The sequence below is a fragment of the Taudactylus pleione genome, unplaced genomic scaffold, assembly GCF_031769625.1.
Source record: "Taudactylus pleione unplaced genomic scaffold, aTauple2 ptg000473l, whole genome shotgun sequence".
Lineage (NCBI taxonomy): Eukaryota > Metazoa > Chordata > Amphibia > Anura > Myobatrachidae > Taudactylus > Taudactylus pleione.
The window spans coordinates 11,300,472-11,327,287 of NW_028284875.1; the positions used below are offsets into that span (position 1 = coordinate 11,300,472).

Sequence of the window (26,816 nt, forward strand, 5' to 3'; positions counted from 1 at the left end):
TACTGGGCACACTTAGAACCCCACCCCCCTTACTAGGCAGACTTATCTACCCCCCATTCTCCTTTCTTACCAGGCACACTTGCTGTGATGCCACCAGGTGCTAGCAGCATTCCACACAGCCCAGACACTCTGCACTGCAGTCCGAGTCCCGCCGATGTCCAGAGTCCCACCGACCAGTGCCTGACATAAAGGGTCAGGCCTACGCAAGAACTGGTGCAGCGCAGCGGAGGAACAGTGAGGAGAGATGGGAGGAAGGAGGGGGAACAGCAGAGGGGTGGGACTTTGTGAAGAGCTTGTCATAGTGCGACAGGTGCAGCGGCAGCCGGCAGCACATCAATGGACCCAGCAGCCACTGCAGTGAGAGTACCTCTATAGCCTGGCGCCTCCCTGCCATATAGTCTGTCGAGTGTGTTGCCGCGGCCCCTCTGAACCTCGGGGCCCAGAACGGGGGTACCCTTTGTACCCCCTGTCGCTGGGCCTGACTGGGGGCACTGCATAGGGGGACAACTAATGTGGGCACTGCATAAGGGGCATTACTGGGGGCACTGTATAAAGTTGCATTACTGGGGACATTGCATAAGGGGCACTACTACTGGGGGCATTAAGGTTCATATGGAATGGAAAAGAATTTTCCCAGAGTGATGAAAAACGGTGGCGTGTCATGTTGACATGCCCCATTTTTCAGTGGTCACGCCCCTTGTGGCATGTGGCCACACCCACATTTTTGGCGTGCACATACTTGGGGGGGGGTCCTTTTTTTTACTTGCCCTGGGCTCCAAATACCCTATTTACGCCACTCTCTGTTTACACTGCAGGGTTACATGGGTTGTTCTAGTGTTAAACCCTGCAAGCTACCCGGGTTGGATTGCTAGGTCAACCCAGGTTTAGCTGTGGTGTAAAAGTGGTATAAGTGGCCAGTAATTTGTACACCACAGGCTTTGATATATTCAGCAGAAGGTATGTATTTCAGAATGAGGACATAGGTATTGATTCTTGATGCATTCTGATTCACTGTTTATGATTTTGTTTTTAATGAATGATACTAAGTATATACTACATTGTTTTTACATGACTGCAGTTCAGTTTACTATACTACATTGTAAAATAAATTGTATTATAATAAACAGCTTTTGTAACTTTCTAGTGTTTATACCGGTGCAGACACTTTCTCTTAAGTGTTTCTTTTTGTGAGGGTGTGGACAGAGGCCCTGATTCAGACCCGCTCGCAGGTCTGAAGGGCGTTTTTTTTTTTTTTCAGTCCGGCCCCCCTGGCCGCTCGCTAAGCTGTGGGTGACCACCCACAATTTTAGCGGGCGGCCAGATGATGGTCGCGACCATCGGGGCTTGCGATGAGACCCTTGTGGTAAGGGTCTCGTCTGCCGCAAGCCTCGTGATGTCAGTGGGGCCGCCCCCCAATGGCAGGCGTTCCTTTCTCGAACGCCTCCGTTTGGCCAGCCACCCCCCCCCCCCCCGACTCGCCTACCAAACGGGGCGACCTGTCGATCAACATCTACAGCTGCCCCTTTTGGATGCGAGCAGGGGTGTATCTAGTGATCCAAGCGCCCCTGGCAATGTAATGGACTGGTGCCCACCCCCCCCATGCAGTGCCCCCAATAGTAATCCCCCAGTAGTAGTCCCCCCTATGCTGCATTGCCCCCAGTAGTAGCCCCCCTATACAATGCCCCCAGTAGTAGCCCCCCTATACAGTGCCCCCAGTAGTAGTCCCCCCATACAGTGTCCCCCAGTAGTAGTCCCCCCTAATACAGTGCCCCCCGTAGTAGTCCCCCAATACAGTGCCCCCAGTAGTAGTCCTCCCATACAGTGCACCCAGTAGTAGACCCCAGTAGTAGTCCCCGCCAATACAGTGCCCCCCAGTAGTAGTCCCCCCTATACAGTTCTCCCAGTAGTGGCCACCCTCCCTAAATTGCCCCCAGTATTGGCCACCCCTATAGAGTGCCCCCAGTAGTGGCCACCCACCCCCTAAAGTGCCCACAGTAGTGGCCACCCCTATACAGTGCTCTCAGTAGTGACCACCCCCATAAATTGCCCCCAGTAGTGGCCGCTCCTATACGGTGCCCCCCAGTAGCGGGCACCCCCCCATAAAGTGCCCCCAGTAGCGGCCACCCCCTATTTTAGTGCCCCCCTGTAGTGCCAGGCTTACACACACAAACAGAACAAAAAAAAATTCACAGGCGGATGTGTGTTTATAAACGGTGTAGGGCAGACCGCTATCACTGCGGTCTGCCCTACACTTGTGGGCCCGGGGGACTTGTCCACCCCTTGGCTACTGGTGGCACTGCCGGGAGGCGCCCCCCCTTTAGTCGGCGCCCCTGGCGAGTGCCATCCTGGCCAATGGGTAGATACACCCATGGATGCGAGCGCCGGAGCGAGTGATTTCTCACTCGTTCCGGGGCTCGCGCATGCGCACTGCCCAACCGTCGACAGGCTTGCGGGCGGGTCTGAATCAGGCCCAGAATCCCTCAGTTATCAGCTGCAAGTATTTACACAGGGCAGCTCTTATTTATAAGCACACCTATTTGTTTTATTACAACAGCTCCAGAATGACATACAGTATACACAGTGACTAGCTGTAGCACGAGGAAGGGTGACAACTGTAATACTGGGGTAATGTTTAATTATTTTTGCAATGCCATCTGACTGTACAGTAATTCAGGATTAAGCTTTGCCGATAGTCTTGGTACCTCCCCGTGGGATAAATATATCTCTTGCATAACAGTGGGTGAGACACGTACCATTTTAATGTATTACTATAATGCGCATGGTTGGGTCCACATGGCATCAAGCCAATGTGGGTAGCTCCAACTTGACCTTTGAGAGCAGGCCAGTTACAACAGTAACAACGTCACTTATCTGGTATCTCTGTGCATCTTGGTCTAAACGCGGACACCATGGTGTTCTGGGAATATCCTCTAGTCATATTACCTGCAATCCACTTTCCCGGTCAGAAGTTCGGCAGTATAGATGACTTTGAATGAAGGGAAAGGTCTGCTATTAGTTCTCAACAGGCAACACGGCCGCTTCTGCAGCTGAATTGTGTGTGACTCTGAATTATTATTACATTTTGTTTGGCACTATGAGGTGGATGCAGCACCACATAGGAGGTAGACATAAAAAATAAATATGGTAAACAGCATAAATACAATGCACAATAGTGAACCATTGCAGGTGTCAGCCCCTAAGTCCCTTCACAGTGGTGATTAATATAATTGGTTTTATAAAGCTCCTCTGCAGAGATTTGTACAACCTGCACTGGACTATTTGTCCACCCCTATAGAGTGCCCCCAGTAGTGGCCACCCGCCCCCTAAAGTCCGGAGTGGGAAGTGGACCGGGACTGGGTGCAGGGTCCTTGCGAGCAGTTTCCTGAAATGGGAACGAGGCTGGATGAAGAGAGTACTTGTTCATGAATGTCTCTGCCTTTGCAGGATGATGTGGAAGACGGAGATCTAAGAAAAAAAGATAAGCTTAACCCCACCGGGTATTCAGGGCACAACTCCAGAGACACTGAGGTACGGGACCCTAGTACTGGTGCTGCCTGGGGATGCTGGTGGAGGAGGCTCTGTAATGTAGCACAGGTAGCTGTTCGATTACTGGAACTGAGACAGGCAGTGTGAGTGAGTCAACTTTCAGGCATATTAGTTTCAATCCTCTCTATGAATGCAGGATCTAAAAGGTACTTGTGTAACAATAACTTGGTACATACACAGTCTATTACAGTACAGTATGTTCATTCACATATATGATATAAGAGCTGGTTCCAGGGAAAATTAGATATCTGAGCACTCAGACCGCCAGTGTCACTAGCCTTAATACAAAATACCTGTATTTTAAATTTGCATTTAAAAGGCAAAACTATACACATAATACTCCATCCAGTTACTATAAGATTATGTTATTGAAGAGGCTAGTGAGTTGAAAAGGCAGATACACTTCATAGTGCAGTGCTAATGAGACCTAGTAGGTCAGTAGCACTAAATATATGCAATAGGGGTAATACCTCACAAAAGAAAAAAACGAATGAAACAGTGTAAAGCTGCTGGGCATACAAGCTGCACTTCTTCCTCCATTTCCTTCTTAATTAGTGGACATGGGGCCTGATTCAGCAAGGATCGCTGTTGCGATCACAGCTCCGTAATTGCAGGCAGATCCAGTGCGAAAATATGCTAATGTTTGCAACTGCAATGCCATCACAGCCAAACATAAGGACGCCAACATCCCCTTAGCACAGAACGCAGCAATCGGCCGACTGCATGTGTATTCGCAGTTGTGATCGGTAATGAATCAGGCCCATGAAGTGCAAAGTAAGGCCTGTTACATATAATAGTGTTTTCTGCTGCCTCTCTCTCTGCTTTCTCTGCCCAGTATCTCTCAGTACTATTCTTCTTTATGTGCTTTTCACGTTTTGTACCATTTTGGAGCAGGTTACAGCAGAGGCGGATTTAGACCTCATGTGGCTCTAAGCAAGACACCGATTTGGAGCCCCTCTTCCTCAAATAATCCAAAACACTATATTTTCTTTCCTGATTTAGGGCCTGAAAGAGCACGTAACTGTGAACCAGGACAAACCATCTTGTAATGCAAGGGGTGCAAATACATACATTTTATTTTTCATGCAGGGTAAATACTGGCTGCTTTTGCATGTAGCCCACAAATACTGCACAGCTTTATTCTTACACTGCAATTTAGATGTCAGTTTGGACACACTCCTCCCAAATCTAAACCTCTCTACACATTTTACATCTGACCCCCCTCCCCACCCCCACCTGCAGTGCAGCATGGCCTCGCCAGGATTATCAGTTACAGTACGTGCTGTTTCTCACTCTATTCCCAAAGCTGAATAAGGGCCTTAGGGCCTGATTCAGAGCCGGACGCAATTAGCGCTCACTCGTCCAGAAAATAGGGGTGGCTATTCAAATGAACCGTTCGCTCTTTGCGGTCTGTTCACGCCTCTAGGTCTGAACGAGCGAACAAATCTTGCAGTCGTTTTTTGGATAACTACGCCCCCTGGCCGCTCGCATCCTACGTCATGTCCGCTATTTAGTAGATTAATCGAGTACATCGACCAGCGTATGAACTGCTCGCTATTCTTGTGGTTGGTTTTTCCTACCACAAATTTGCGAGCAGTTCTGACTATAAAATAACCCAGTGACGTAGTCAGTGATGCTGCTGTATTAATTATGCACACCCATAAAACGCCCGTTTTGACTTTTAAGCACGCCTGCGTTCTGATCTCCACTCCCCGTTTTCAAGCACCTTCCCCTGTTACCACCCACATACGCCTTCTCCTGTCACTCATATTAGCAGGCATTCGCTATTTAGCGAACAAACGATTTTCGGCCGTACTGACTGGTTCGCGCATGCGTATTACGATCCGTACGCATGCGCAGTTGGGCAAACATCGCTCGGAACGAACGAGCGGCCGCTTACCAGCATCTCTGAATCAGGCCCTTAGTCCAATTACATTATTTGTAATTTTTCCTCCTTATATTGTAATTCCCCTTACACATTATGCCACGCAGTAATGCCATTTACAAATGATGCCACACAGTAATGCCCTTTACATATTCTGCCACACAGTATCATAAAACATAAATAAAGGTGTCGTGTTTTTAAATGTTATGAAGAAAAAAGGAATTTAGTACCCGCACAAGAGCAGTTCAATTCTTCACATATTATATACTGCACCCATACATATGATCTAGTAAATATTTTGATTTTTTGATTTGATTTTTGATTTCTCATGGAAGGTGCACCCTAGAATAACTATCACATGCAAGAAAAAGAGGTAGTATTCTAAAATGGGGCACTCAAAAAGCAGTATCTCCTATATGTAACCTTTATTACATAAATTAAAAGCAAATTATAAAAACAGAATGTGAAGTGATATGTACTGTAACATGTATGTAGTTTATATTGTCAGTTAAAAAATGGACTCCTGAAATATAGGGTATTTACCCCACTCCTTGAAATGTGGGCCTTGAGCTAGAAAGCAGCTTTTGGTATTGGAGGTGTATTATTATCCAGGTCAAATATTAACCTCAATTTATTGGTGGATATCTCTCCAAACATTCTATACCTGAAAATATACTACTATCCTATGTAATAAAGGTTACATTTAGGAGATACTGCTTTTTGAGTGCCCCACTTTAGAATATTACCTCTTTTTCGTGCGTGTTTTTAAAAATGTTGGTGGTCTCATGATATCTCACTGTAGCAATGAAACTACATAATTCATAAAGAAACACTGAATTGGGTCCAGCATTATATAAACTCAGCATGGGAAGTACAGTATAGCCTTTAAGTACAACATTTACTTTATTAGAAGAGCACTAATTTATCAAATATGATTCATCTGTTTATTGCATTCTATATTTTTATCAAGGTTCTGGAGAATTACATATTAATATAGGAAATCATAATAAGCATATTTAATATCATGTATTGTATAACATGGTCTGGCCCAGTCTGATACTGCAACTACAGGGATGCTGATCACACAGATTTGTGCCGACACCCCCTCCCCCCCATGTCTACTAGAGCTGGTGAGTGTTGCTGAACAATCCACCAGCCAACATCACTGGCACTGGGAACCCAAACACCCCCCACCCCCCGTGGCCGACACACACCCCCCCACACACACACACCCGCAGACCGTCCCTTGGCAACTATAGAGGTGGTGAGTTCTGCTGCAGCTGAACTAAAGTGCCGTGATCCACCATCAAACATTGCTGACGCACACCTTGTTTTTTCTTGTACCCTCTCTCTGGAGTTTGGATGGCAGCGCCACCTCGGCTCAGCTTCTTCTTGTTTCCTCTCTCTGAATCAGAGCGTGTGACGTAACAGGTCACACGCAGCAGTACAGTGCAGGGGAGAGAGAGACAGACAGCGTGGCACCTGCCGGCAGCTGTCCAACCAATCATGTGCTTGTGCTTATAGTCAGCCGGGGCCGCTCAGAACAATATAACAAGCCTCCATACATCCCTGTCGACGGGCACCCTGGACCCGCTGGGCCCTAAGCGGCCGCTTGTGTTGCCTACTGGTAAATCCGCTACTGGGTTACACAAATGTTCATAAATGATAAGTTACAGCACTGTATGGGGCTTACCTGAACCACCAAAAACAAGGATGTCAATCTGCTCCAGGAAATATACACAAAACGTGTTGATTTGCGGAAAAAGACCCAAAAGAGAGATGATGGGAAAACAACTTACAAACACTGGAAAAAACAAAGAAAGAAAGATACATAGCAGAATTAATGATTACAATATATAAATTAAACAGCAATGGCACATATTATATTGCTCTATGATAAGCACAACTCATAATTAAATTAATGTATACTCAGTTGTGTATAGTGTAATAGACTTATCTAAAGCTTGACATTTAAGTACAGGTTGAGTTTCCCATATCCAAATATTCCGAAATACAGAATTTTTTTTAGCATGACTGAGATAGTGACACCTTTGCTTTTTGAGGGTTCAAATTACACAAACTTTAAGGCACAAAATTATTACAAAGTAGGGGTGAGCGGGTTCAGATTTCTGAAATCCGAACCCCCCCGATCCGAGGCCGATCCGAGTCAGGCTCGACTTTTCCCGCTTGACTCGGATCTGAAATCGAGGCAAAACGTCATCATCCCGCCTTCCGGGTCTCGCGGGTTTTGGATCCTATATAAGGTACCCGCGTCGGCGCCATTTTCTCACTCGGCTGTGGACAGTGAAGAGGGAGGGTGGGAGTTAGGGCTGGCAAGGCTGTGTAGTGTAGTGCAGTGTAGTGTTGTGCTAGGCTGTGCTGCTGTTGTCCATAGGGGCTGTGTCCACTCCTTCAAAGTCCATAGGGGCTGGCTGGACTGTGCTGTGCAGTCAGTTGTCCATTGGGGCTGTGTCCACTCCAAAGTCCTGTGCAGTGTCCCAGTCCTAAAGGGGTGCTGTAGTGTTCTCCGGGGATGCTCTGTCCATCAGGGGTGCTCCCCCCAAGTGCAAAAAAAAATAAAAAAAATTTCTGTGTTTGTGAATTGTGTGCACTGTGGCTGCACGTGCATCAACAAAGGAGCAGCGCCAAGCGTGCGCCTGTGTCCCATAAGTAAAAGGCCGGCTGGCTTGTCCGGTAAAGGGTGCTGTAACCCCCAAAGGGCACTCCAAACAAAATAATTTTTTTGTGTTTGTGAATTGTGTGCGCAGTAGCCGCACGTGCATCAACAAAGTAGTGGCAAGCGTGCGCCTGTGTCCCATAAATAAAGGGCCGGCTGGATTGACCGCTAAAGGGTGCTGTAACCCCCAAAGGGCACTCCAAACAAAATAAAAAAAATGTTTCTGTGTTTGTGAATTGTGTGCACTGTGGCTGCACGTGCATCAACAAAGGAGCAGTGCCAAGCGTGCACTTGTGTCCCATAAGTAAAAGGCTGGCTGGCTTGTCCGTTAAAGGGTGCTGTATCCCCCAAAGGGCACTCCAAACAAAATAAAAAAATATATTTTTTTGTGTTTGTGAATTGTGTGCACTGTGGCTGCATGTGCATCAACAAAGAAGCAGCACCAAGCGTGCGCCTGTGTCCCATAAGTAAAATGCCGGCTGGCTTGTCCGTTAAAGGGTGCTGTAACCCCCAAAGGGCACTCCAAACAAAATAAAAAAATAAATTTTTTAGTGTTTGTGAATTGTGTGCGCAGTAGCCGCACGTGCATCAACAAAGTAGTGCAAGCGTGCGCCTGTGTCCCATAAATAAAGGGCCGGCTGGATTGACCGCTAAAGGGTGCTGTAACCCCCAAAGGGCACTCCAAACAAAATAAAAAATTTTTTTCTGTGTTTGTGAATTGTGTGCACTGTGGCTGCACGTGCATCAACAAAGGAGCAGCGCCAAGTGTGCGCCTGTGTCATAAGTAAAGGGCCGGCTGGCTCATTTCTTAAAGGGTGGTGTAAGCCACAAAGTGCACTACTCTCCAGCAAAAATAAAAAAATATTTTCTGTGTTTGTGTGCGCCTTAGCCGCACGTATATATCAATATAACATAAATGGAGGACCAAACTTTCTCCGATAAAAATAAAATAGGGAAAGATCAAGAACCACTTGCTCCTAGTGCTTTTGCTGCTGCTGGGAGTTGTCATCATCCCAGAGAGGAAGTAGGAACACCACTACTTTTACTAAACAACTGACCCTCCAACAGTCCCTAGCGAGGAGGATGAAGTACGACAGCAGTCATCCTGAAGCAAAACGTATAACTGAGGCCTTGACTGCTATGTTGGTGTTAGACGTGCGTCCGGTATCCGCCATTAGTGCAGTGGGATTTAGACAATTGATGGAGGTAGTGTGTCCCCGGTTCCAAATCCCATATACATTCCACCTGCATCCTCAAAGCAGCAGCGACAAGCATGCGTCTGTCTGTTAAAGGGTGGTGTAACCCTCAAAGTGCGCTCCACAAACAATAAAAAAATTCTTCTTTTTTTTTCTGTCTTTGTGAAATGTGTGGGCTGTAGCCGCACCTGCATCCTTAAAGCAGCAGCGACAAGCTTGCGTCTGTCTGTTAAAGGGTGGTGTAACCCTCAAAGTGCCCTCCACAAACAATAAAAAAATTCTTCTTTTTTTTTCTGTCTTTGTGAAATGTGTGGGCTGTAGCCGCACCTGCATCCTTAAAGCAGCAGCGACAAGCGTGCGTCTGTCTGTTAAAGGGTGGAGTAACCCCCAAAGTGCGCTCCACAAAAAATAAAATAATCTTTTTTTCTGTGTTTGTGTGTGAAATGTATGCGCAGTAGCCGCACCTGCATCCTCAAAGCAGCAGCGACAAGCGTGCGTCTGTCTGTTAAAGGGTGGAGTAACCCTCAAAGTGCGCTCCACAAAAAAAAAAAATTCTTTTTTTTCCTGTCGTTGTGAATTGTGTGGGCTGTAGCCGCACCTGCATCCTCAAAGCAGCAGCGACAAGTGTGCGTCTGTCTGTGAAAGGATTACATCGGTGACAGCATCCAAGTAGGCATGTCAGACAGTCCGTACATGCACTGGCAGGAAAAGGAGGCAATTTGGAGGCCCCTGTACAAACTGGCTCTATTTTACCTGAGTTGCCCCCCCTCCAGTGTGCACTCCGAAAGAGTGTTTAGTGCAGCCGGGAACCTTGTCAGCAAAAGGTGTAGGAGGTTGCTTCCACAAAATGTGGAGAAGATGATGTTCATAAAAAGTAATTATCAACTCTTCCAGGGAAACCAGCCTCCAGAACGTACAGAGGGAGCTGTGGTGGTGGATTCCAGTGGGGACGAATTAATACTCTGTGAGGATGAGGATGTACACAACAGTGAAGAGGGTGAGGAATCGGTGAATGAGGAGGATGAGGACGACATCTTGCCTCCGTAGAGCCAGTTTGTGCAGGGACAGATTAATTGCCAGCTTGTTTTGTGGGGGCCCAAACGAACCAATCATTTCAGCCACAGTCGTGTGGCAGACCCTGGCGCTGAAATGATTGGTTTGTTAAAGTGTGAATGTCCTGTTTATACAACATAAGGGTGGGTGGGAGGGCCCAAGGACAATTCCATCTTGCACCTCTTTTTTTTCTTTGGATTATGTACTGTTTGGGGCCTAGTTTTTCAAACTGCCATCCTGTCTGCCACTGCAGTGTCACTCCTAGATGGGCCACGTGTTTGTGCCGCCCACTCGTGTCGCTTAGCATAGTCATCCATCTACCTCGGTGCAACCTTTTGGACATAAAAACACTATTGTGAGGTGTGAGGTGTGAGGTGTTCAGAATAGACTGGAAATGAGTGGAAATTAAGGTTTTTGAGGTTAATAATAGCATAGGAGCAGAAAAATCAACACATTCTGTGATTTTAGCTGTTTTTATGCTTTTTTTAAAAAAAATACAGATCCAAAACACAAAACCCAGAACCCAAAACACCGAAGGGTGGTTTTGGCAAAACCAATCCAGATCCAAAACACGAAGAAAGATCCAGATCCAAAACGCGAAAAGTGGCCGGTGCACACCCCTATTACAAAGTATTGCATAGAATGACCTACAGGCTGTGTATAAGGTGTTTATGAAACATAAATGCATTCTGTGTTTAGATTTGGGTCCCATGCCCAAGATATTTCATTATGGTATGCAATTATTCCAAAATACAGAATATTCTGATAACCAAAATACCCCTGGTACCAAGTACTATGTGAGACTCAATCTGTGCTGTCTCTCCCTTTTTCTGTTTTTGTCTATTCTCTCCCATTTTGTGAATCATCACTGACCTCAGGGTGTGCCACTAACGCATTTATGCATCATAACATTAGACACACATTGAATATATTGTTGGTTCTGGCTATTTTTTTATACATTGAGTGGAATGCATGATGCATCACATTTGGGATCGGATGTATCCCGCCGCTCTGCACATGCATGCCTGTGTTGCAAACGCCGGTATGCATGAAGGAATGGACAAAGGACTGCTCGGCAAGAGCGGTCATTTACGAATGAGGGACTTCCGGATCTGCTTGAGCAGAATGACACACGCGCCGTGGGGGGTGCTGGGAGGAATCCGATTGGATCCCTCACACAGCACTCTGTGGAGAGAAGCCTATAGGACTCTATAGGGTAACACCATCATAAGATGGCGTTACTCACCGCGTCCAAGCCCCGGAGTGCATCGCCTAGTGTGTAGGCACCTTCAGTCATATGGGTCACATTGGTATTATTAAACAATAATATACTAAGCACTACAAGGATAGTATAAACTCTTTTATGTATACCCCTTTCAGACAGAGAAAAGAACCCGGTCATTTTCCGGCTCTTGCCGGGTCGACCCGGGTTTTTTTCCTGTCTGAAAGGGTCAACACGGGACCTAATTCCCGGTACTTCAACCCAGGTATTTACCAGGGTTTCTCCCGGGTCTTACATGGGTTGGCGGCTGTCTGAAAGGCGCCGACCCGGGTTTTTCAACTCCGGGCATAGTAAACAGCACTTATTGGCTGAGATGGCGGTGCACAGGCTGATTGGCTGAGCTGCTGGGTCTCCCTGATTGGCTGAATGGGCGGGGCAGTGGCGCTGGCGTCTGATGTCACAATTGTGCTGCAGAGGAGAGAGAGAAGCATGGCGCACTGGAAGGATGAGGAGATCCGTGAGCTCCTGGCAGTCAGAGGGGAGGAGATCCACAAACAGGTCAGTGGCACAGTGAAGGACGCGATAGTCTACACAAACATAGCTAAGGTCCTCACCTCAAGGGGTATTGTGCGGACCCAGCAGCAGGTAGTGAACAAACTGAAAGCTCTACGCAAATACTACAACAAAGTTCACGACCATAACAGGCAGAAAAGTGGTGCTGCCAGAATGGAATGGGTGTACTACGATCAGTGTAATGAAGTCTCTGGCAATTCTGCACTGGTTAATCCCATTTCCATATCATCGTCTAGTTGTGCATCTTCACGAAGTGTTACCCCGGAGAACAGCCAATCCTGCCCAATGACACCACCAATACTCTTTGATGACATCACAGAGATAAGTGACACAGATCCGATGGCTGCCACGGGGGTCCCAGACACCAATACACTTGAGGGTGTGGTTGAGGCGAGTGGAAGCAGTACGACTGGGATGCCAACTCCTGCACAGACTGAGACTCCGACATTGCGCAGGAACAGTAAGTAAAGCTGGCCACACATCTAAAGATTATCTGTCCAACCAGCCAACTAGTTGATTGGTTGGAATGAAAATCTGGTAACGTATAGGAGTAAATGACAATCAGCAATTTGCTCCCAAACGCCGGAAACTGGACAAAAACTGTTCTTTGAACAATTTGTTTGGATCAAACATTTAACAAACTTGTCTGACGACCATTTTCATCTGTTTTCTGGCATTTAGGAGCAAATTGCTGATCATCAGTTACTCCCATTCCATACCAGATTTTCATTCCAACCAATCAACTAGTTGGCTGGTTGGATGAAAGTTGGTCTAGTGTGTGGCCAGCTTTACTCTACACCCAGTATTTTTGGGATGTTAACATTGTCCTGTATTGACTTGTCATTATAGTATGACTATGCTGATTTTATTATGCTGAAATCTAAACTCAATGTATCTGTTGCAATGTGAAGCTAGTGTGCAGTAGGCCGCAAGCACATATATGTTTACATTACGGCTTTGAATTCATTTGTAAATGTATTTTTTCTTTTCTTCTTTTCCTAGTCTTTGAAGTACCAGAGCGGAAGAAAAAAACTTCCAAGATGGAGCTAGCAACGAGCACAATGACCAGAATCCTGGTAAATCAGCTGCGAGATTCTGATGCTGAATTCCAGGCACAGGAGGATGCCCGACTCCAGCGCTTCTTTGACAATGAAAGAGAGTTACAAAATTAATTTGTCAGTCAACTTGTTGGTCTACATGAACTAATTTCACGTGAAAACAGAAAGGCACAGATGTCCTTCCTTAATGGTCTAGTGTCTAGGTTACACGCTCCACAACCTTATGTAATGTATCCTCCTCAGTACTCTGAGGGTCCTGTTAGAAATTACCAACAGCATAGCAGAGGGCTACCATTTCTGCAAAGTAACCCCTCCAATCCACCTCATGCTACTCCACATGGCACAGTGCATAGTTATCCAGATGGCATAGTGAATAGTAATCCACATGTCACTGTACAGAGCAGTCCACATGCCAATACCAGTCCAGAGGGCACAGTGCCTAGCACTCCACATGTCACTGTGCATAATAGTCCTGACGACACAGGAAATACTAATCAACATGGCACTGTGCATACTTATGCAGATGGCACAGGGATTAATACACAGGATGGCAGAGTGCATAGTTATTCAGATGGCACTCATCATAACACTCCACTTAGCACTATTGTCAGCACTGCCTACAGACAGTTGTAGATTTGTATGATGTTTTACGTTTGCTGTCTACTTTATATTTCTTTTTTGTTGAAGCTTGTTGTTTTTGACAATATTGTTTATCCTGCCGTTAACAGGCCTGGCAAGAGCTTAGGGCAATGTGTGGGTGCCCTTTAAGTCAACTACGTGTATATATGGGGGTGTACATAATTTAGAATGTACACACATTACCTCCATTTCTTTTGTATTAAAAAATTTGTATACTGCACTTAACAGGCCAGTCGTGAGCTTTCTCCCATGTGTGGCCGCTGTATTACAAAATGTATACTGTATATGTGTCGTTTCTAAGGCTGGCCCTGACACACAGTTCTAATAGTTGGGGTGCCTCCCCAATTATATTTTTCAGTTCCATGACAGCACAACCTATTCTATTGTCTTTATATATAGATATATATATTTAAATTGTTGAATGCATTAAGGCCATGTTGTTAATGGCTAATGCATATTTGTTGAAAAATAAAAGAAGCACTTTAAAAAATTTAATACAGCAGGTGTTACATGTGACATAACATTCTTTAGGCTTTCATGTACTTTAGGCTTTCAAATAAAAAAAAATGTGATTGCAAAACAAGACTTGTGTCGTCTATGTCATTGTATGTATGCAGTGAGTAGACACCACCCACTTTTCATGACCTCATCTCTGTGTGCCGTAAAAGCAGTCCATTTATTATGACACACTGTATATTGCAGGGATAATCTGGGTTCTGTGTGAAAGGGGTCTACCCAGGAATTTCCCGGGAATTATGTGCTGTGTGAAAGGGGGTTAGGAGCAAATTCCCGGGTCCTTCCCGGGTTGAACGATATGGGAAAAACCCGGGTTTTTGGGATTTTCTGTCTGAAAGTGGTATTACACTAATTTGTCTCTTAATTGGAGTCCTTTTTGTTTGTTTAAAATTGCCCTACCTATTTTAATGTTCACAATAAAAGTAACGTTTTAGCTAATAATTCTTTACTATTACAAGTGTGCCCCACAAAGAGTCTTCCGTCTCTTATATGTATGAAAATACTCATTCTAGGGTGCACCACCAACCACTTAACAAAACTTGGTCTCTAGGAACTCTATTATACCCCTCTTAAACCAACATAAACGTGAACACGCATCAACCCGGGGTCTTTGTCAGTGTAAATGGATCCAACTCGGGTATTTTGCATGGTTGGCCACTGGTTGTTCCCGTGACACCCTGCAGTGTAAATGGCGCGATCCGGGTCACGATGAGCTGCATGTCGTCCGGTTGGCCAGCTTCAGTAGAGCTTGGAGATTACATTATCTCCAACGTCGGAAGAGCCGGGTCACTGCAGACGGTCTGAACTGTGCAGACTCCGGAATATCCTGGGTCGGCTCCGCAATATGAATGTGTTCCAACTCCCGGATTAGACCGGGCGCTTTGGTGTAAAAGTGGTATAAGATTCATTGTTGGTCCTAACATAATTACCCAATTTGAATGCTAACCCAGTGCAGAAGTCGCTTTCATTTCTACTTATGCCCCAGGATATGGACAATGAAGGTGAAATACATTTTTCAGTCTTAACTTGGATTTCCACTCCAGTTCTTTTTAAAGTATTACCTTCCCTGTCCATTACAGACAACTAAATTCCCTCCCAAATATTGGATTGCAACCACAAATGTAAATTTATTGAAACATTATTTAAAAACCTCATAAAAAGTCATTTTAAACTGATTTTGTACCTAAACTAGTACTAAAATCTGCATAAATGTGCACCTCATAACTTATTAGTAATATTTTCACTGAGCTGTGAGCTGGCTGTCTGAAAAGTCCACCTACATTCTACAAGTAACTGTAGTTGAGTTGCCCTTGAATTCTCCCCTCTAGTTTAGCAATCCAGGCACTTCTGCCATGGGAATGTCACTAGACAACCCCCGGCCAGGCATCAGTCACTGCATTTGTCTCTGCTCCGCTTCTCAGCTGGCTCCCAGGGAACGTGCAGTCTCATTTTTAATTAAAGACAGCCATCTTGGATTCAACATGAGGCTGCCTTTTCCTATACTTAGCAACTTTCTGGCTGCCCCCTCCAGGAGACATAAGTGTGCGGTGCGGGGGTGTGGCGGCGAGATCGCAGCTACATTGATCGATTCAGTGCGAATAGCGTCATCGCCCCCCCCCCTGGAATGCCCTTTTACGTTCGATAAGTGGGTTTGACTGGGTGCGGGTGTAGGGGAGCGCAGGGAGGCAGTGGCCAATCCGGGAGAGTTGCCTTCACTTGGCCGTACCGGGAGAATAGGCAACCATGCCTCTTCCCTGGGAGCTGTCTGAGATGCAGAAAGGACATGCTTTAGGTAGAGTTTGGGGTTGCCTAAGCGCACACCCTGTGGATATGCCTATGGCTGAAGTGCCCACAAAATTAATGAATAGTTTCTAGCACACCACCAGAAGCAGATCTGACAACTTCAGAAGATATGTAGTCTGGCCCTCAATTAGCACATAGGAAGTTTATGAATTTTTAAATATCAATTACTTGCGACCCGCCCTGGCTTCACACAGGAGCAATTTCATCACGCCAAAGCTCCCTGCATCTCATAACAACCTACACCATATCATCACAGTCCCCTGCACCTCACCACAACCCCCTGCTTCTAACTCCTGCCCCCTGCATCTCACCAGTGTCACCACAACCTCTCCTGCTGCTGCCCTGCAGCTGGCTGGAGCTCGGCCACTGAGATGTGCTGGGAATGGCAGGAGGATCGTGGATGAGAGATTTGTATTGCAGCTACAGTAAGCATTATCAGCAGCATGTCCCCAGGGCTGGGGCAACTGTGCACATTTCTGCAGCCTCCATGCGCACCCCTCCCGGCTGCCGAACATGGCGATGAGCAGTGTCCTCATTGTACCCTGTATTTCCTGGTCTTCCTGTTGAGCTCCTTTGATGTGGAGCCCCGTCCGAGAACAGCACTGACTTACTTGGGAGGTTCCCCTGTTCACCAAGGGCGTTAGCTGTGGCCGAGACCCATGGGCGTTAGTGGCAGTGGTTCAGGCGTTTGTGGTGGTGCGGACTGTGGGAACCGTTGCAAGTGCGGGCTGCGGGACCCATCTGCGTTGCTGGCACCAGTGGCAGTGCGGCCTGCGGGACCAGTCGCCGGTGGTGCTGTGTCTCCCGCAGGCCTGGATCCTTGCAAGCCATTCTGCCGGCAGCGGTGCCCATTTAAATAATATTGTGCAGACATATGCAGGCTCGGATTCTGTGAGATCCGTGATACCTGCATCCGTGTATAAATAAACACAGAAGCACGGATGGATCAGTGAGATTCGTCTGTGCTTCTGTGTTTAAAAAAGTAAATTCTGTGTAAAAAAAAACCCTCCCTTCCCCAAAAGAACAATCAGACAACCAGCCCCGGACTTTGGAGACTCAGTACTGGTAGTGCTATATACAGGGGACAAACGACGTAGAGGTCCCCTGTATTAAGCACAACCAGCACCGGGCTAGTCAGAACCAGTCCTGTTTACCAAAATACAGAGGACAAACGACGTAGGAGTCCCCTGTATTCAGCGCAACCAACACTGGGCTCTGAGCTGATCCAAGATCTAGAAATACAGGGGAAAAAAATGAGTAGGGTTCCCCTGTATTTATCAGAACCAGCACCGGACCCTTTCTATTGGGGAGTAATGCCACAACCAGGTGAGCCCTTTCACCGGGTCCCTGGCCAAAGCAATACCCCCTGAACGCTAGTCAGCCAAGGCCAGTGATCCCTGGGGGCCCCCCAAAAAAGGGGTCCCCCTCTCCAGGGCACCCCAGACCTAAGCCGATAGCCCGGGGCTATACCCGGCGCACCTGTAGCGGTGGGTGGCGGGTTGATTATGTAGTGTGGTGCAATTGATAGTAGTAAACATATTGGCTTTTGCTGTGGAACTACAGGTTCCAGCAATTTTCCCCCGCATGCTGGTACTTGGAGAACCACAAGTACCAGCCTACAGGGTACTACGCGCCCGCTGGAACCAGTAGTTCCAAAGCAAAATATCTATTAAAATAAACACAAGACACACACACCGTTGAAGGTAAAAGTTTATTAAAACATACATGCACACACACTATCTCACATACTCATCTAGTATCCCTGAAGCCCATCACGTCCAGTAGGAATCCATAGGGTACCTGTAATAAAAAATCCATACTCAGCTCCTCCTATACGTGGATCACGTCCTCTTTTGTCCATGTAGCATCCCCGGGATTGGCATAAAAAATAAAAAAATATGCGGACCACCGAACACAGGGCCTGATTCAGCAAGGAGCGCAAAGGAGAGAACGCACACACTTGGCCACTGCGTATATATGCTAATTAATGCGTACGCATGGCAACCGCAGCATAAGATGCAGACGCCCCGCACTATACAATGCAGCCCACGTCCCTTTACTCAAAGCCTGAGTAGTCCGCAAGACAGCGGAAACATCGGTAACATCGAGAACCATCGGGACTATACGCACAATAGAGGTAGACCTGATGTCGTGCAGGATTTTGGCTACTTCCTGCATACCATCGCCCCGCCCCTATGGCTGGCTTATATAAGCCAGCACGAGGCATCGGCATGGCAGTCCGATGGCGGGGAGGCAGCAGTGAAGAGCTGCCGAAGAAAGAAGATGCCGGGGAAGTTCTGGATGGGCGACAGCCATGTGAAACAGCTTAAATGCCGCCACCCTCCACGTGAAGGAAAAGAAAATATTAAAACAATCAGTGTTTTGTTTTTATTTTAATATTTATTTTACAGGGGTACTATAGGTACCAGCAGGTCCTTAAAGCCCCACTTGCTGGTACTTGTGGTTCTCCAAAAGAGAACACAAAAAGAGAATCTGATTTTCTAACAGAATTTGTACGCTCCATATAAATACGGAGAGCACGAACTACATCCAGGGAGACTTCACCTACAGAAAGGTACGGAGCCTGAAAAGCTGGAACAACAATTTCTTCATTCACATGAAAATGGGACACTACCTTAGGAAGGTAACCCTCCCTTGTTCAAAGAACAGCTTTATCCTGGTGAAAAAGAAAAAATGGGAGCGACAAGAGAGCACTGCTAAATCAGAGACTCTGCGAGCAGATGAGATAGCAAAAAGAAAAATTGTCTTTGCTGTCAACCACTTCAAATCTGCAGAGTCTAAATGTTCAAATGGAGATGCTTGTAACCCTTAAGAACCAAAGACAAATCCCACGGTGCTACTGGTGGAACAAATGGAGGTTGAACCCGCAGAACTCCTTGGAAAAAAATTCTAACATCTGGTAATGAAGCAATCTTCTTCTGGAACCAGACTGATAGTGCAGAAACCTGCACTCTTAAAGTAGCCAGGTGGAGACCAATGTCTAATCCTGCCTGCAGAAAAGCCAGAATCCTGGAAACTCTGATACCTTATTATTATTATTATCATTTATTTATATGGTGCCACAAGTGTTCCGCAGCGCCTTACAAAGTACATAAACAAATAGATGAACAGTGACTTACAGAACAATACAATACAATACAGGACAAGGACATGGATAATATACATAGCTACATTAGCAACCATAACACCCACATAAGCAGCTGAGCATAAGCAACCAAGTATTAGGTGCCCTAGTGGTGAGTAAAAAGTAGATGAAAGTAAAGTAGGTAGAAGCACAAGAGGGTAGAGGGCCCTGCTCGTAAGAACTTACATTCTAAATGGGAGGGGCAGACAAACAGGTGTGACACAGATGGGGTGGACAGGGTGGAAGGAGCATGTAGCAGCGAGTTAGGATGACAACTGGAAGGCTTTGATGAAATAGTGGGTCTTGAGAGCCCGGTTGAAAGATTGTAGAGAGGTGGAGAGTCTGATGGGGAGAGGGAAAGAGTTCCAAAGGTGGGGAGCAGTGTGGGCTAAATCTTGGAAGTGGCAGTGGGGGAAGTAATCAGTTGGCATGAAAGGCGGCGTGCATTAATTGAACGAAGATATCGGCAGGAGAGTGAAGGGAGATAAGATCATAGATGTAAATGGGAGATTTGGTGAGGGCTTTGTAAGTGAGTGTGAGAACCTTAAATTGGGTTCTGAAAGGAAAGGGGAGCCAGTGGAGGGCTTGTAGAAGAGGTGAGGCAGATGTAGAGCATTTGGAGAGTAAGATGAGCCGAGCAGCAGCATTGAGGACAGACTGGAGAGGAGAGAGATGGGATTTGGGGAGGCCAGATAGGAGGAGGTTACAGTAGTCCAATCTGGAGATGACCAGTGATTGTAAGAGGGTTTTAGTAGCATCCCGGGTGAGATAGGGTCTGATCTTGGAAATATTTTTGAGATGGAAACAGGACTGCAAGAGGTTCTGGATATGTGGTTTGAAGGAGAGGGATGAGTCCAGGATAACTCCAAGACAGCGCACTTTACTGCAATATATATTTTGTTATTCTTGTTTCAAAATCTAACCTTTGGATACCCTTACTCTAGAAACCCTTCAATGATCAGCTCTGTGCTCTGCATGTACAGTCAGCGCATAAAATGAAGAGCGGTTCTTGAGTGCTCTCAACAATGTCACACGGGGACAGATGCTCTGCACTGTATACAATGTGCATACAGAACACAGAGCCAGAACCATTCAAGAGGAACCGCCCACAGAAGGTGAGTACTTAGGGGCACAGGTGGGGGGACTTTGGGGCATACTGGGGGGCGTCATGTGGCATGTAGGTTGCATTGTGGGGCATACTGGGGGTGGGCACCATGTGGAATTTAAGGAGTGTACTGTGGGGTAAAACAAGGGGCATAGTGGCAGGGTGTCAATTCTTTTGAAGAAGGCCCCCACAAATCTTAATTCGGCCCTGGTTCTTGCATACCATCGCTGCCAAGTAATACTGTCATTTGTAATTCTCCAAGTTTCAGAATGCCCTGGCAGACATAGGTATGATGGTGCTACTGGTACTATATAAGAAGCACTAATTTAGACAGGTACATATTATTGCAGTACAAACTTATAGTTAGCTTATTATTATGTGCCAAGGGCCAAATTAATTCTTACTAGATTTGTAGAAGGATTCTAGCCTTCCTATGTCATTTAGGGGTCTAATTACTAAGCAGTGTTAGGAGACAGAGTGAAAAGCGACAAGGCGCCAGCCAATCAGCTCCCAACTGTCATCTCCCAAACACAGCCTGCAAGATGGCAGTTAGGAGCGGACTGGCCGGCACATCACCACCCCCCACCCCGTCTCCTAACTCCTAACACTGCTTAGCAAATAGACCACTTAGTATGGAGCATTCGTTGTCCTTAGGTATCATTTATTAATGTAAGTGATTTGTATAATTTATTAACAGTGTAGGGGCAAAACTACAGTATTTTTGCCACTGGATTTGGTAAATAAATTGTTAGATGATATCAAATGATTTCCTTAGCAAGCATACCCGAACATGTGCTACTATCAATATTTATAGAGAAATCTGTATTATAGTAATATTTTCCATAATTATGTTAAAGTAGCCTGTATATCTCCCATCCCTATGATGAGATGTCATCTAGATATATAAGATAGGTATGGATATATTTTTTACAAATCGTTAATAAAATAAATTAAACCATGCGCTGATTGTACTAAACTAAAATTTAGTAAATGGATGTGAGACATATTATCAGCTTTGTCAGCAATTTTAATACACCATATAAACCTATTGGGCCTAATCCCAGCTAGCTGGCCACCTGCAGCAGGTCATAGGTGTCAACTCATTACGACATCACAGACACTAGGGGGGGTTATAAATTGTTGCTGCTGTGTGGTGTGACTCTGATAACAGGAAGGGAAGGCATGGTTATCTGGAGAGGAGGAGTCACAGAGCGAATTGATAGCAATTATGCTTATAAAGTTTATTTTTTTGGTGATGTTGATCACCGCAGAGATTGAAAGCCGTCCTATCTACAGAGCAGAAGGTAATGGAGAATTATTTGTATGATTTTCTAGTAGTAAGGATTGCTAAACGAATTCATATAGGATAACTATTTATCATAGGAGAGCCCTATTGCAGATTAAATCAGCCCTATTTATCAAAGCATTTACCCACCCACGCTGTATGTTACGGTGATACAGGTACCACTGTAATTCCTGTTCTGAGTACACCATCCAATTACCGTATATACTCGAGTATAAGTCGACCCGAATATAAGCCGAGGTACCTACTTTTACCCCAAAAAACTGTGAAAACTTACTGACTCGAGTATAAGCCTAGTGTGGGAAATGGCAGCAGCTGGTAGTGCCCCCAGTAGTAATTCCCCCTGGTTGTGCCCCCAGTAGTAATCCCTCCTGGTAGTGCCCCCAGTGGTAATCCCCCCTTTCAGTGCCTCCAGTAGTAATCCCCCCCTGGTAGTACCCCCAGTAGTAATCCCCCCTTTTAGTGCCCCCTGTAGTAATCCCCCACTGGTAGTGCCTCCTGTAGTAATCCTCCCCCCGGTAGTTCCCCCAGTGGTAATCCCCCCTTTTAGTGCCCCCTGTAGTAATCCCCCCTGTAGTAATCCCCCCCTGGTAGTGCCCCCTGTAGTAATCCCCCCCCTTGTAGTTCCCCCAGTGGTAATCCCCCCTTTTAGTGCCCCCTGTAGTAATCGCCCCCTGATAATGCCCCTTGGTAGTGCCCCCTGTAGTAATCGCCCCCTGGTAGTGCCCCCTGATAATGCCCCCTGGTAGTGCCCCCTGTAGTCATTGCCCCCTGGTAGTTCCCCCTGTAGTCCCCCCCCCCTAGTAGAGAGAGACGTGAAAAGATTAAAAAAAAAAATCACTTACCTGAACTCCTGCTCCTGGTCCCGCCGCTGTCCGCTCCTCCGGCCGCTTTGCATGGGAGAGACGTCGTCATGCCGACGTGTCTCCCATCACCCACTGCGGGAGCCGGAAGATGGCTCCCGCTGTGGGAGCAGCAGCAGCCGCTGAGAGTCTGACAAACTCTCAGCGGCTGCTGATTACACCAAACACGCAGCTGCCAGCTCCGGCGGCTGTGTGTTTGGCAGTGTGTAGCGCTGACCGAACTCCGTCCGGTCAGCGCTACACTTGACTCGAGTATAAGCCGAGGGGGTACTTTTTCAGCACATTTTTTGTGCTGAAAAACTCGGCTTATACTCGAGTATATACGGTATGTCATTGCCAGAGCAAAAGCATCAACAATACTTTATTCCTGGAAATTTTTTGTAATGTTTTACTATTGCAATTGTTTAATTATTAAAATAGAGAAAAATATGAATACAACATATAGCAATTGCTTATGATATATATAATGTTATATATAATATTTGGTATGTGGGTGCGTTGCTGTGATTTTTTAAACTTTAATTTATTTATGTTTTTTTATAAACAATATCCAAATATAATAATAATAATAATAATAATAATATTCAGCTGTGTCTTACCAATATTTGCCGAGGGGGTCTGTAAAAATGCGCATGCGCGGGATCACAATCCTGCATATGCGCACAACTCAACAAGTTGACTTCAAGGGACTGCATTGGCTGCAGTCCCTAGAAGCCAGGTAGGGCTGGTGTAATAGCAGGGGACGGCCTGTACAGCATGTGATTAGCAGGGAGCGCTTGCATTGTGACGTCACTGCAGTGGTGGATTATACTGAGGAGGCTGCAGCTCTAAGGCCCATAGGTAAAATCCGCCACTGATGATAATAATAATAAAAATGACAATAATAATAATTTTATTTATATAGGGCTTTTTGCAGAGGGACAAATCATGACCACAATACACAGGTTTAGATTTGCAGGAAATACAGAAACCAATGAACAGATAAGGGCATTCAGTTCCACTGCAACTGGAAAGACGGCTAACGTATATACAAAACCACTGAGACTGGCCCTAATAAGCAGTATGTTACTATTACTGACCTGGGCCTGTATGTCTGAGGCAGCTGAGTAATGTCAGTCCGGCCCTAGTCATCACCATAATAGCCAATACTGTAATAAGCCACCTACACAGCAATTTCCATGTTATCATATGCTACAATATATTGTCTGGGCAGGGGAGCATCTATAACTAGTGCAGGGTGTGTGGTGCACACTGCACACCCCACACCCATATTTGTAATACTTACCTCTCCAAAGTCTCGGGTCAGATGTAGCAGCGCTGCATAAACTTCTGGAAAATGTCCGCCTCAGCCATTTTTCCCGGTGTTTTGGGCATGCGCAGTAGGAGAATCTTAATTTTGGAGGGCTGGCAGCAAGTTTTCATCAGCATGCCCCATAGTGGGACATATTTTCTTAATAAAGACACGTGCCCAGATAGATTGATATATATATATATATATATATATATATAGATATATATAGTCAAGTGCATAAATATTGGGACATTGACAGAATTTTCATATTTTGGCCTCTATTCACCACCACAATGGCTTTGAAATGAAACAAACAAGATGTGCTTTAACTGCAGACTTTCGCATTTAATTTGAGGGTAATTACATCCAAATCAGGTGAACGGTGTAGGAATTACAATGGTTTCTATATGTGCCCCCCACTTTTTAAGGGGCCAAAAGTAATGGGACAAACTAAACAATCCTAAATCTAACTTTCACTTTCTAATACTTTGTTGCAAATCCTTTGCAGGCAATTACAGCCTGAAGTCTGGGACGCATAGACATCACCAGACGCTGGGTTTCATCCCTGGTGATGCTCTGCCAGGCCTCTACTGCAAGTGTCTTCAGTTCCTGCTTGTTCTTGGGGCATTTTCCCTTCAGTTTTGTCTTCATCAAGTGAAATGCATGCTCAATCGGATTCAGGTCAGGGGATTGACTTGGCCATTGCATAACATTGCACTTTTTAGCCTTAAAAAACTCTTTGGTTGCTTTTGCAGTATGCTTCGGGTCATTGTCCATCTGCACTGTGAAGCGCCGTCCAATGAGTTCTGAAGCATTTGACTGAATATGAGCATATAATATTGCCCGAAACACTTCAGAATTCATTCTGCTGCTTTTGTCAGCAGTCACATCATCAATAAAAACAAGGGAACCAGTTCCATTGGCAGCCATACATGCCCATGCCATGACACTACCACCACCATGCTTCACTGATGAGGTGGTATGTTTTGGATCATGAGCAGTTCCTTTCCTTCTCCATACTCTTCTCTCCCCATCACTCTGGTACAAGTTGATCTTTGTCTCATCTGTCCATAGGATGTTGTTCCAGAACTGTAATGGCTTTTTTAGATGTTGTTTGGCAAACTCTAATCTGGTCTTCCTGTTTTTGAGGTTCACCAATGGTTTACATCTTGTGGTGAACCGTCTATATTCACTCTTGTGAAGTCTTCTCTTGATTGTTGACTTTGACACATATACACCTACCTCCTGGAGAGTGTTCTTGATTTGGCCAACTGTTGTGAAGGGGTTTTTCTTCACCAGGGAAATAATTCTTCTGTCATCCACCACAGTTGTTTTCCGGGGTCTTCCGGGTCTTTTGGTGTTGTTGAGCTCTCCGATGCATTCTTTCTTTTTAAGAATCTTCCAAACAGTTGATTTGGCCACACCTAATGTTTTTGCTATCTCTCTGATGGGTTTGTTTCGATTTTTCAGCCTAATGATGGCTTGCTTCACTGATAGTGACAGCTCTTTGGATCTCATATTGAGTCGACAGCAACTGATTCCAAATGCAAATGTCACACCTAGAATCAACTCCAGACCTTTTACCTGCTTAATTGATAATAAAATAACGAGGGAATAGCCCACACCTGTCCATGAAATAGCTTTTGAGTTGATAGTCCCATTACTTTTGGCCCCTTAAAAAGTGGGAGGCACATATAGAAACTGTTGTAATTCCTACACCGTTCACCTGATTTGGATGTAATTACCTTCAAATTAAATCTGAAAGTCTGCAGTTAAAGCACATCTTGTTTGTTTCATTTCAAAGCCATTGTGGTGGTGAATAGAGGCCAAAATATGAAAGATCTGTCAATGTCCCAATATTTATGCACCTAACTGTATATATATATATATATATATATATATATATATAATGTTTGTATTTCTGTTTATTTTAAAGGATCGGCAGAGGCTACCAGGGAACATCTGAGAGAAAAGAGGAGCTTTGATTGGGATTCAAGTACAGTCATTATTTTATTTTATCCCTTGCCCCAATTCCCTAGCTATAAAAGTCTAAATTAATGGTATATACCTGGTGGGCTGGAAATTACATTATTAGCCTCCTAAAGTGCACATAGTTCCCATATGGATGGTAGTGTGTGTAAGAGATGCCACCTCAGGCAAACAGAACCTCTCTGCAGGCAGAATCCATAGGCCCGTACATGTCACTGTCTCTTACACGGTGCTGTGACAGGATACTTATTCAGTTTCTGAATTAGACGAGATTCCTCCATTCTTAGCCTGGTCATAAATAACCATATGTGATAGGCCGACAGCAGTTATTATGTGCACAGTGTCCATCTTCAACTCAGCTGTTTGCAGGCGCCGGATGCTACGGTACCAGCACAATTGCCAGATATCAGCTGCAGTATCACACCATGTGTAGGCACCTCACACAAATCCCAATCTCCCTACGTGCTTTTCTCATCTTTCTTTGTTTCCTGAACAGTTATACCAGGGCGGGGCTTCGTGGCTAAGGTGGTGGTGGCTAGCACAGGCTTCTTGTGCATTGAAATACTGGCGGGAGCATGTATTTTCTGCCGTGCCTGGTAAGTTACTAACATTCTCTACACATTATATTACATTTTATATGCACTCTAACCTAAAATATCTACTGTTCTTGAAGTGCATTTGCTGCATACACACGATGGAGGAAACTATTTTGCAGATTCAACCAACACTCATAAGGATGCAGCCTAATAATTCAATAGGAACCGTTGGTTTGTGAATATTGGTCATGAGTAGGGATGTGCATGCTCGGATATTTTCGAATTTGCACGCCGAGTTCGGATTTTACCCTCCAAAAAATGGGACTCAGAAAGAGGCAAAACGTCATCTTGCATGGTCAAACATCATCATTTCTGCACATCCCTAGTCATGAGGTGCCTCGTTGATATTATTGGTA

The 26,816-nt window shown here is 45.5% G+C and overlaps 1 protein-coding gene and 1 long non-coding RNA gene across 2 annotated transcripts in view; one reads left to right on the top strand and one right to left on the bottom strand.

Moving 5' to 3' along the window:
* PCNX2 (pecanex 2) overlaps positions 1–26,816 on the bottom strand; it is a 449,190-nt gene that overhangs the window by 268,001 nt on the left and 154,373 nt on the right. The window contains exon 14 of the mRNA XM_088448947.1: positions 7,125–7,235. Coding sequence (XP_088305073.1) covers positions 7,125–7,235 — 111 coding nt within the window. The remainder of the gene's footprint in view (positions 1–7,124; positions 7,236–26,816) is intronic.
* On the top strand, positions 3,453–26,438 carry LOC148503977 (uncharacterized). The gene is made up of 3 exons (XR_015869930.1): positions 3,453–3,528; positions 25,812–25,871; positions 26,361–26,438. It is a non-coding gene; the product is annotated as an uncharacterized LOC148503977 (long non-coding RNA).